This window comes from Phragmites australis, chromosome 5 (assembly GCF_958298935.1).
Source record: "Phragmites australis chromosome 5, lpPhrAust1.1, whole genome shotgun sequence".
Classification (NCBI taxonomy): Eukaryota; Viridiplantae; Streptophyta; class Magnoliopsida; order Poales; family Poaceae; genus Phragmites; species Phragmites australis.
In genome coordinates this window covers 18,984,502-18,996,650 of record NC_084925.1, presented here as the reverse complement: position 1 = coordinate 18,996,650, position 12,149 = coordinate 18,984,502, and the positions used below count along the sequence as shown (strand labels likewise).

Below are 12,149 nucleotides of genomic sequence, written 5' to 3'. Positions count from 1 at the left end.
TTTATGAGCACTCCTAAAAAAAACTATGGTAGCCTGTGTTTCACTATGATATTGGTACTATAATTGGCATATGTATCAACCAACACAGATATATTACTTAACTAACAATATAGGTTATACATATTATATGATGTTCGCAATCTAATTGAACAATGACATATCATTTGAATATTGATGTCACAGCTTTGATAAGCCTTTCCATTACCCTAACCAATATATGTTGTGAGCTTTTGATTCCAGGATCCGAAGCAGATATGACACAAAATAATTCTCACAATATCACAACCTGAAAAAATTTGATATCCATGTCACAAGTTGTACAGATTAGAAAGCAAGCTGGTATCAAAGTAGAAGACTCGGTAACAGGACAAATTGTTAGACTATACGTATGCATACTGAAAGCGTTGTATATTTTGGAAGAATACAGGATGTATTGATCTGTTAATGAAAGGTTACATATATAAGCCATCCCGTCCTTATCTCTTGACCCGGAGTCCGGTAGATTAGGAAGGGAGGCAGCCCAGGAAGGCAAGCCGGATCCTTATCTGTATGCGTGTGCATGGCGCAGGAGAATAGGAAAACCGGCAATCCAGGGAGGCAAGCAACGGCAAGCACTGTCTATACGTATGCATGGCATGTATGCATACGTATAGTCTAACACTCCCCCGCAGTCGCAACGGTAGAAGGACGAACGTTGAGACTGGACCGAAATTCCGTAAAGACGAACGTAGGCAGACCCTTGGTGAAGATGTCGGCGTACTGAGAGGTCGTCGGGACGTGTAGAACGCGCACTTCGCCAAGCGCAATGCGCTCACGAACAAAGTGCAAGTTGATCTCCATGTGCTTGGTACGTTGATGTTGTACCGGGTTGATGGAGAGGTACACAGCGCTGATGTTGTCGCAGTAGACCACAGTGGCGCGCCGAAGGGGACTGTGGAGCTCGAGCAACAATTGGCATAGCCAACAAGCCTCTGCGACGCTGTTAGCAATAGCACGATACTCCGCCTCAGCGCTTGATCGGGAGACCGTGTGTTGACGCTTTGAAGACCAAGAGACAAGATTGTCACCAAGGAAAACACCGTAGCCCGAGGTGGACTTACGTGTATCGGGACAACCGGCCCAATCAGCGTCGGAGTATACAACAAGGTCGCCGGGATTGGTGCGATGAAGAAAAAGGCCATGATCCAAAGTGCCCTGAAGGTAGCGCAGGATCCGTTATGAGGGCAAGGTGCGGCTCGCGGGGATCATGCATGAAGAGGCAGACTTGCTGGACGGCGTAGGCAATATCCGGACGAGTGAAAGTCAGGTACTGTAAGGCCCCAGCAATACTGCGGTAGTGTGTCGGATCAGCGACTGGCACACCTTCTGCGGAGAGCTTGGAGTGAGTATCGACACGAGTGTTGCAGGGCTTACATTCGGTCATACCAGCACGCTCCAAAATATCCATGATGTACTGGCGCTGGGAGAGGTGGAGAGAGCCATCCTGACAACGAACAGAGACTCCAAGGAAGTGGTGAAGAGGGCCGAGGTCCTTCATGGAGAAAGCATTCTGAAGAGCATTGATTGTCTTCCGAAGGAGAGAATCAGATGAAGCTGTCAGAATGATGTCATCCACATAGAGAAGCAAATATACTGTGTCAGCATCGCGATGAAATATGAAGAGTGACGTGTCGGACTTAGCTTCCACAAATCTAAGTGACAAGATATGGGTAGCAAAGCGACTGTACCATGCACGCGGAGCCTGTTTCAGACCGTAGAGAGACTTGTTCAGGCGACAAACATGATATGGGCAGGCAAGGTCAACAAATCCAGACGGCTGAACACAGTACACAGTCTCAGTGAGAGTACCATGAAGGAAGGCATTCTTCACGTCCAGCTGATGAATAGGCCAATCACGTGACAGAGCTAGAGTGAGAACTGTGCGAATAGTAGCAGGCTTGACCACTGGACTGAATGTCTCATCAAAATCAATACCGGGACGTTGCGTGAATCCGCGGAGAACCCAGCGAGCCTTGTATCGATCGAGAGAGCCATCAGGAAGATACTTGTGGCGAAAAACCCATTTTCCTGTCACAATGTTGACTCTTGACGGGCGAGGAACCAAATCCCATGTAGAATTAGCCTGCAGAGCATCATATTCCTCAGTCATCGCAGCACGCCAGTTCTGATCAGCAAGAGCATCCCGGTATGTCCGTGGCACGGGAGAGACTGCAGACGCATGAAGGTTGAGCCTGGCAACCGGGACGCAAAAGCCGGTCTTGCCCCGAGTCACCATGCGGTGATTATTGGCAACAGGGGTAATGGGAACGGTAGTTGATGGAAGGGGTCATGCTCCACTGGCAGCAACCTGCGGCAGGGTGCCAGCAGGGGCAGTGGAACTCGGACCCACAAGCGTGGCGCGTGGAGAAGAGCCATGCGAAGAATCCGTCGGTGTGGAGGCCGCCGAGGGCGCGCTCGGATCAGCCGAGGAAGGCCCAGGCGCACGCACGTTCGGCCGGGGCGACGAGGACCCGGGTGCATGCACACTCGGCTGGAGCGACGCAGGCCCGTATGCATGTGGCGGGAAGTCGGGCGGACCGGGACATGGCGCAGGCGGCAGAGGGTCGGCAGGTGATGGAGACCCCACCGACGATGTACCTGCAGGACCAATGGGCAGCGGGAATGTACCGAGCTCGGTCAAAAAATCAAAATCATCGTTAGTGAGAGTGGCATTGGATGCTTCGGCGAAGGGAAAGGATGTTTCATCGAAGGTAACATGCCGGGAAGTGATGATTCGGTTGGAAGCTAAATCAAGACACCGGTAGCCTTTGTGTTCGGAGGAATAGCCAAGGAAAACACAAAGGGTAGAGCGAGGTGACAGCTTGTGTTGAGCGGTGGCGGAGAGATTGGGGTAGCATTTGCATCCAAAAACACGAAGATGAGAATATGATGGTTGAACTCCGTGGAGAGCAAAGTACGGGGTGGAGAAGTTTAGAGTTTTGGTTGGATGGCGGTTCAGAAGGTAGGTTGCAGCGTGCAAGGCTTCAACCCAATAGGAGGAAGGAAGGCTAGCCTGAAACATGAGAGAGCGCACAATGTTATTAGTGGTGCGGAGGATACGTTCGGCCTTGCCATTTTGTTGAGAGGTGTGTGGACACGACATGCGGAGTGCAACGCCATGAGTAAGGAAGAAAGTGCGTGCTGAGGAGTTATCAAACTCACGTCCATTGTCGCACTGAACGCTTTTGACAGTGATGCCAAATTGAGTGTGAACAAAGGAGAAAAAGGTAGAGATGGTGGAAAAGGTGTCGGACTTTAAGCGAAGAGGAAAGGTCCATAAAAAATGGGAGCAGTCGTCGAGAATTGTGAGGTAATATTTGTAACCTGAGACACTGACAACCGGAGATGTCCAAAGGTCACAATGTATTAAATCGAAATTATGGGAAGCATGGGAGCTAGAAGTGCTAAAAGGGAGACGCACATGACGACCTAATTGACAAGCATGACATAAAGGTTCAGGCACACTTTTATTACATGAAATAGCATTGGAAGATACTAGCTTATGCATAGCTTCATGACCAAGATGGCCGAGACGACGATGCCACAGAGTGGAGGAGGTGTCAGTGGTAAGGGCATGTGGCGTGGAGGAGGTGCTGGTAGGGTGAAAAGGGTAGAGCTCTCCAGAACTATTGCACCTGGCGATCACGCTCTTGGTTCGAAGGTCCTTTACAGAAAAACCATAAGGATCAAACTCGACAGAACAGTTATTGTCAATTGTAAACTGACGAACAGAGATTAAATTTTTGATTATTTGAGGAGTGACTAGGACATTGTTAAGAACAAGTGGACCAAAGGAAGAAGGAAATGAAATTGAACCAGTGGCAGAGACCGGCAAGGATGACCCATTGCCGACAATGATGGTGGGTGGACTAGAAGGAGAGACAGGGAAGGAAGTGGAGAGAGGCGATGGTGGTGGCTTCAGAGAGAGGCACGGCCTGAGCATCGGCCACGGCGTGCGCGACGGGCGTGATCGGAGCTTGCTGATGGGTGATGTCGACCCGGCGAAGACGCTGGAGCTCCGCCTCTTGATCGGCGGTGGCCTTGAGAAGGCGTTCGATCTCGGCGTCCTTCTCTGCCTCAGTGAGGAGACGAGCCATGGGAAGGAGCCGAGGAAGAAAGATGCTGCGGCGGCGGGCTTGGAGAGCCGGCGGAGGCAGCAGAACAAGGTTAGCGGAAGCAGGATCGAGCGGCTGCAGGATCAGCGACTCGTGATACCATGAAAGCGTTGTATATTTTGGAAGAATACAGGATGTATTGATCTGTTAATGAAAGGTTACATATATAAGCCATCCCGTCCTTATCTCTTGACCCGGAGTCCGGTAGATTAGGAAGGGAGGTAGCCTAGGAAGGCAAGCCGGATCCTTATCTGTATGCGTGTGCATGGCGCAGGAGAATAGGAAAGCCGGCAATCCAGGGAGGCAAGCAACGGCAAGCACTGTCTATACGTATGCATGGCATGTATGCATACGTATAGTCTAACACAAATGATTTAGGATCAAAATTTCAGAACAGGGTCTATGGTATAGAATGGAATGAGGAAGGCGGATTAGGGGAAATTGAAGGGGCAGGTTTTTCATATTGTTTTTTCTTGAATACAGTATTACAATATTCAAGCTCTAATTTGAGGCGGGCATTGCATAGCACAGAACTCAATGTTAGAAACCTAATAACTGCGGTATTGCTAAAAGTAACAAATATGAGAATCAGTAAGTACATGATGGAATTAAACAAGCGTGTGCAGGGGAATATAATTTGATGAGATCCTATTGGGGTGAGAGGTAAAATGGTGTATGTTCAAATCTCGGAAGGATTGTGGAAGAGGATCAGAATGGAGTGCCACTGTATAGCGATATAGTCAATCAATCCATTATGGGTGGGTAAAATGAGTGAGGAAGCAGAATACCAGTCAGTACTATGGTGGAACCACGAACAGACTGAATTCAAGTACTCAACTAATGGCACCATTTGGTAGTAATCCATATGCCGAAGTAACTAAATAAAAATTGTATTGAGAAGAAATGTTCAAAATCCTTGTTGGCCCAACAAGGCTGATGCGTAGTGAGGTCACCACAAAGATATGGTCATAACATCTGGACATGGAAAGGTCGATGGATAGGCTCATGGGAAGCTATCGAGGAAGCAATAACAACAGTGTTGTAACGAGACAATGAATTTTGGATTTGTGCAGATTAGCTAGTCATGTCTTTCGTGGTTAGTGGAGGTGTGCCTAATAGAAGTTCCAATTGGATGCTTGAAGAAGCCTTTTTTCTGGGCTGGACTGGGGTAGTCGTCCTAAACGCTCTAAACTTAGTTTCACCTGAGTGAACTAAAGCAGCAATTTTTCAAGCTAGACTTAAATACGTCTACATAAATCTAATCGAAGATCTTTGAACTACTGCTATTTACCAAAAAAAAAAAATGTGCGAGAATAAGTTTGGAGCAATAAGGGAAAGAGACTAAAACTTGATTTATAAAACAGCAATTGCAAGGAAAGATCAGAAAAATATTGGATTTGAGCTTAATGTGAAGTTTACCTCTCGAATATGAAGCTTCTGAAATGGCATCACCATAGATTAGAATGAAATCATCTCAAGGCTGTAAGTCCTCTACTTGAGGAGTATCCTCATTGTTGCTCGATACGGCTCCTCACAGGCATCTAAAACCCAGGCCAACCCAGTAGCCCCCTGAATTGTCAGGCTCGCCATCACTACGGTCAACCGAACGAGCTGTGCCCATGGTGACCGGGCCAGCGGCGGACGGCGGGGCCGATGACGTGAAGGAAAATGCAGCTGCCGAGCATGGACCCGAAGTCAGCCTTCCACTTGAGCATTACGCCATGGCCCATGCTAAGCTCGCCCGCCGGTAGCTCGATGCGCAAATGGCGGAGCTCCTTGAAGCAGCGAAGCACCTTGGAGGGCGTGCCTGGAAGCCCCGTAGGAGAGAGTTGACGAGGGGTACGAGGGGCTGGAAGCGGCGGGAGACAAGGGAGCAGCGGTCGAGTGCCTCGATGTCGGCGATGCGCTTGAAGATGATGAGGAGGCGGTCAAAGTTATCGTCGCCGGTGGCCCCACGGGTTACCAAAGCAGGAATAGGTGATGCGGTGCCTGATTCAGCGGGGGCCGACCTACGAGGGGGTCTCCGGGACGGGGGCGGGGGCGCGGTGGTGGAGAGGCGGTCGGCGGAGTGGTCTTTCCCTGGGGCGCCGGGGTGAGGGCGGCGCCCTTGGTGTACTTGGGCGGTGTCGCGATGGGAGCCGAGAGGTGGTCGGGGTGGTGGGCAGGGCCACGGCGGGCTCCAAGGTGGTGAAAGGGGCCGTGGTTGGACCCAGAGTGGCAGGGGTATGGGTGACGCGACAGAGGGAGCAGGCGTCAATGAGCGTGGGGGCGCGGATGCAAGCGGAGGAGCGGTCGGCGGGCGGCGACGCGGTTACAGGCGGACCGATCCGCGGGATAGAGGGAGTTCGAGGAGGACGATGATGACCGGCAGGGCGCGTGAATGAGAGACAATCCTGACCTTTTGTTTGGCATCCGATGCACAATAGAAAAAAAAGCTAACGTGGCCTATCCCAAACACGGGGAACGCGACCACGTTTAGACTATAAGAAGATTGGTGAATACTTAGTGGCAAAGGCCACCGAAAATTCAGGCCGCAGTTGTAGTCGGGTTTTTGGATCTACTAGCCAGATGATCACGTGAGTTAGATGGCTGAAATTCACCATTAGAGATCGAGGAATCTTCCAACTTATCGAGCTTCACACAGATGTTGGATCTGAAGTCATCATGGAACCCATCATCAGAGTAGCCCTAAAGTTTCAATGTGCTTGGTTGATGAATACAACACCATAGACAACGCTAGCTATCAATGATTAGTAAAGTGGATAATGCTAATACTTATTTAAAGTAAAGATATATGTTCATCAAATGTGCAATTTAAAAAGAAGGACGTTAGATTTTATACAGGTTTAGACATTCTTTAAGGTAATAGCCTTACATCCTGCGCTACATTGATTAATCTTAGAAGAAGACAATTACAATGGGGATGTGTCTAGATATACTCTTAAGAATTTCGACGAGATCTCTCGTGTTCTAAATCCTGAAGCTCTTATCAAATGAATTTAATCATGCATCGAATCTATTGTAAATCTAAATAGGTTGTTTTTGCTTCTATCCAACCTCATATTACTTATGTTTGGCTCGGTATCGCTCGTCTATTTGGCTGTATCTCATATGTCCAACTCGTTCGACTATATTTAGAGTTTCAAGCGTAACTTTCTCGAATTTTGTTACTTGAATTATTCTTTTCTGATCTAGGGATAATTTTCGTGTGGAACATGATAAACTATCTAGAATATCCGCGTATAACTTATTTATCTCATAATGGTCATTAAACATATCATATAAGTAGCTGATACGTGTATAGTAGTAATACATCCTCAGAATATACTGTATTTCCAATATTTTTAATTATTAATTATCAAGTCCTTATCGGTTTTCAAATTTATGTTCAAAGGTTTCGGATTATTCTGACTTTCAATGTTCTGTACAGAACTTACAAAAGACTAGGCGAGACGACGGAGGAGTGTCGGAGGAGAGTAACCCGTGCTAGCTCGAATCGTGCATCCTACGCACCACGGGCCCCAAGAATGCCCGACCGAACGGGATCCGACCAGTACGGATTAGTAATTTCTATCGACAAAAATGGACTGCTCCGCTCCCTCACTGTAAACAGTGGCCCACATCCCCGTGGTCTCGTTTCGCTTTATTTTTCTAGATTTTCTTTTTTCAATCGAGTGAAATCATTACTTTATTTTACTCGATGTGTTATCTGTACTAGCTTCGATTGTACGTCTATCTTTTTCATCTATACTCAGCTATAGATTTTTATTGGATATACACCACGAAATTTTTATGACACTACTATAAAAAATATTATTCACTTATAAATTAATTTTTTCTACTGTTAAATCTTCATCTATTAGTTACTATTATTAAATATAATATTTATTTATTTTCAATCGATTGAAATTACCAACCCTTATTTTTTTCCCAGCCCGCAAGTTCTTCCCAGATATTTTCTGGTGCAAGACGTGTGCTCCAGCCCATGTTCACTACTCACCGACAGCTGGGAGCCACAATAATGGAGCCCACGTGTCATTGGAACGTAAATGTCCATTGAGTGTTGGGAGATAGGGGAGGGTGGGAACGTATGGTACGAAAGCAACTATTTGAGCAACACCACCCTGTACAAGCGCTTCGTACCACTGACGTTGGGACCCGCTTTTCCAAAACCTGTCGTACCCCACATGTCAGTGAATCACAGAAATCTTTCTCACTGGCTTCCCATCCCCCTCGGATTCTCGACGCCCCGCCCACCCCCGCCCAACCCCGACCAGGTATAAAATGGCGCCCCCGTCGCCGTCTTCGCATCCGCCTCCCCTCCAGTCTAGGGTTTCTAGGGTTTACGAGAAGGGTTGGGTTGGGTGTCCAGCCGGCGGCGAGGGGCGAGATGTCGTCGGAGAGGGTGAAGGGGACGGTGAAGTGGTTCAACACCACCAAGGGGTTCGGCTTCATCACCCCTGACGACGGGAGTGAGGACCTCTTCGTCCACCAGTCCTCTATCAAGTCCGACGGTTACCGCAGCCTCAATGACGGCGACACGGTCGAGTTTGTCGTGAGCTCCGGAGACGACGGGCGCACCAAGGCTGTCGACGTCACCGCGCCCGGCGGCGCCGCCCTCGCCGGCGGGCCCCGCCCCGATGGAGGCGACCGCGGCGGCTACGGCGGTGGTGTCGGGCGCTACGGCGGGGGAGGCGGCGGAGACCGCGGCTGCGGGGGAGGAGGCGGCTATGGCGGCGACCGCGGCTACAGGGGAGGCGGCGACCGCGGCTACGGCGGTGGGGGAGGCGGCCGTGGGTGCTACAAGTGTGGCGAGGAGGGCCACATGGCCAGGGACTGCACCCAGGGTGGCGGCGGCTACGGCGGAAGGGGTGGTGGCGGCGGCGGCGGCGGGTGCTACAGCTGCGGCCAATCCGGTCACCTCGCCCGCGACTGCCCCAGCAAGAGGTACTAGGCGCGCCGCGGTAGCGTCGGATCCGAGTCCCATGTCGCCTCTTGCCGGGTCCCTACGCACCGTTACCTCCTTCAGATTCTGCAGCATGTCGTAGAAGATGCTCTAGTGTTTCGTTTCATCGCTCGTAGTAGGAAGAAGAAGTGATATGGATCAATGTCATGTAATGGCAGTTTGTCTAAGAGTATTTCCTTTCTGTTTGCGTCTGTAAGGCAGCCATGGATGGCACTGCCCGATCTATCTATCTATCAATCCAATGGACTAGTAACTTGAGCTGGATCTGTTTGAATGTCTCTGATGATTCCTTCGTCTCCATTTGCTCTGGTTGGTTGCCTTGGATCGTTCTTCGTTCAAATTTGCGTTAATGCATCTGTTGCGATGTGTTGTTGTTATGAACAAATCACTGCTCCTAAATCCCTCCATGTGAGATGAAAAGGCTAGGTTGCAGTAAAAAGAAAAACAGAAATGGGGAAAAGGAGACGGGAAAGACAAAAGGGGCAGGGCAGGGGAGCAGAGCTGGTTTTGTCCGCATCGCGGGCGGTTGCGGAAAAGCAATGCTTGTTTCCATTTGTGTTGCGAAAGGGACAGACATGCAAAGAAAGGGCGCAGGCCGCGTGGTTTCCCTTGCCTTGCTGCGTTCCCACGCAGAGGCAGAGATTGGCCTTGGCTAGCTGGCTGGCTGGCTCTGCCTCCCTCCCTCCCTGATACGAGTACTACCGGCCGCTTCGTGTGGGCCCGCCCGGCAAATTGTGTTTCCCTGCAAACACCGCAAAGTCCAAGCTGAACGAACCAAAACAGACCAATCACGTACTGCTTGGCTCGTGGCCGATCGATCGTGCCGTCTCGTTGGCCTTTCGGTCAGCAAGGCGTCCAAACCGAAGCCACACTGTACGATGGTGGATGTGTCTCGCAACAAGTGATGCTACACATGGATCTGATGCGGAGCAAGGCCGGCCGAAGTCGTACATGGTGTTTTTTTTTCTTACAATATAGGCACCTCAGTCAGCGGCGGATCTGGGGGCTGCTCGGGCTTGAGCCTCTCTATCTCCAAAACACTTGAGAGCTCTCTATAATTTTTAGATATGAAATTTCATTAGATTCATGTGTAAAATTATTCAAGTTGTATCAGTTATTTCATCAGTGAATTTCTCAACAGTGAAGCATATGTTGTATAACTTACTCGATGCATCAACATGGAAAAAAGATATACCACAGAGATTTTTTTCCCCAAAATAGGTTCACCTAGGGATGGTAATACGATATAGTAGGTACATGTAAGTACTTTCTCATACCTATACTCGTGAGTTTTAGCTCACCCACGGGCATACCCGCAAACACCCATATATGAAGAGCGGGGAATGAACCTGTCGCCTGCAGACATACCCGTTTACCCACTCTTGAACGGCAGATGGATAGTGGGGCTTTTCAGGTGGCGGATGGCAGATAGAATCACATGCGCAAACTGCACTCATTGTAATTGCAATCCTTTACATAATCCACGGGGATTAGGCACATAAAGTAAATGATATGATAAGCATGGAAAAACAAAAGTCTCTCATAAACAAAAAAGGCAGAAATTATGATGTGGATCCATAAAAGATGTAGGTGTCAGGTAGCATTATGATGATGTAAAATTATTCACATCATACACACTACACTGGTTAGTAGTTACTAGTGAATAAGATACAACCGCACTCACTTTCAATAGAAAAATGATTGCTGAATCTGCAACCGCACACCCATCTAATTTAATCAAGAGAGTTTAAGAGTAAAAGGGGATGATAAGGTAGGATACATATTCTGCTGGTTACAGGGGGTGACAAGGATGGTGCCAGTTTGGTTGCCAACGAGGCACTCGGCGACACGTATGTGGCCGATTTGCGGGGAGGCCTTGTTGAGGATGGTGCGTGCGGAGAGGACATGTACAGTGAGGGTGTGGCCATGCGTCTAGGGGCGCAGCTGGTTGATGGTGGTGAAGATAGACTTGCACTGGGGCAACGATGCCGCTGGGGTAGGGACACAAGGCTTGGTGGCGTTAGCGGGCATGGGGTCACGGCGCACGTAGCCGATGCCTGGGGTGAGGGGACTGCAATGGTGAGGGGGTGCCTTGTGGTTGACATCAGCGAAGGATTGTAAACCCAGTGATAGGGGCGGCGTCAGTGGCAGGATGATTGGATTTGGGATTTGGGATTGGGGATTGGACTCAGAGTTGGTGGACTCGGGAGCAAGGAGTGTGGGTATGCCGAATTGGACCCACCTGTAATATGTATAGACGGGTAAACGGGTGTCACAGGTATGACCTGTGCCTGTATACCCATCGGGTAGTGATTTGCGGCCACGAATATGCCCGCTAGCAGTAAATAAAGAACAAACCCGACCCTATTAGGTACTTGTTGTCTCCTTGAAACCAAATACCCTAAGAACAAAGAACGAATGGGTAAACAAATCCTGGGAAAAGAATCCTTAGACATATAAAAACTGCCTGCAGGTGCTCGGTATCCCGTAAATAAGAAGTCTATTGTGAGGATAACAGAATTCTACTTAGAATGAAGTCTGTATACATACATACATACATACATACACACATATATATATATATATATATTCTGCAGATACGCTCAGCATATCTACAGAATGTGCACAGGTCACACGCATGCCTTACCAGCAGCCAACCAGGCTCTAACGCGCATGCCAGCCCCACCTGCTCCCACCACCTACCCCGTGGGCCCACTGGATGATCGAGCATGTTCCCACCTTGTTAGCAGTGATTACAACCAGTTGCAACTATGTGCATAGAGGGTTACAACTATAAGTATAGAGTGATTGCAACTACCTATTACAACTATATACATAAAGCGGTTACAACCATATTTATAGCAATAGTGCAACTTACCTGTTCAGGTTGATTGATTGTAACTAATTATGACTATGTTGTCATCGATAATATTGCAATTATATTGTTCAACATGTTATAAGTAGAGTATCTACCATATTATAATTAGTCCACACTCATCATGCCTATCATAACTAGATTGTCTACAATG

General features: G+C 48.8%; 1 protein-coding gene across 1 annotated transcript; it reads left to right on the top strand.

The window, feature by feature from the left end:
* The first annotated feature begins 8,455 nt into the window (after positions 1–8,455).
* Positions 8,456–9,386, top strand: LOC133918882 (glycine-rich protein 2-like). Its single transcript, XM_062362980.1, has one exon. The coding sequence runs from the start codon at positions 8,545–8,547 to the stop codon at positions 9,106–9,108; it is 564 nt and encodes a 187-aa protein (XP_062218964.1). The 5' UTR covers positions 8,456–8,544; the 3' UTR covers positions 9,109–9,386.
* Positions 9,387–12,149: the final 2,763 nt, after the last annotated feature.

Coding starts and splice junctions, on each gene's coding strand:
- LOC133918882 (XM_062362980.1), top strand. CDS start 8,545: ATGTCGTCGGAGAGGGTGAAGGGGACGGTGAAGTGGTTCAACACCACC.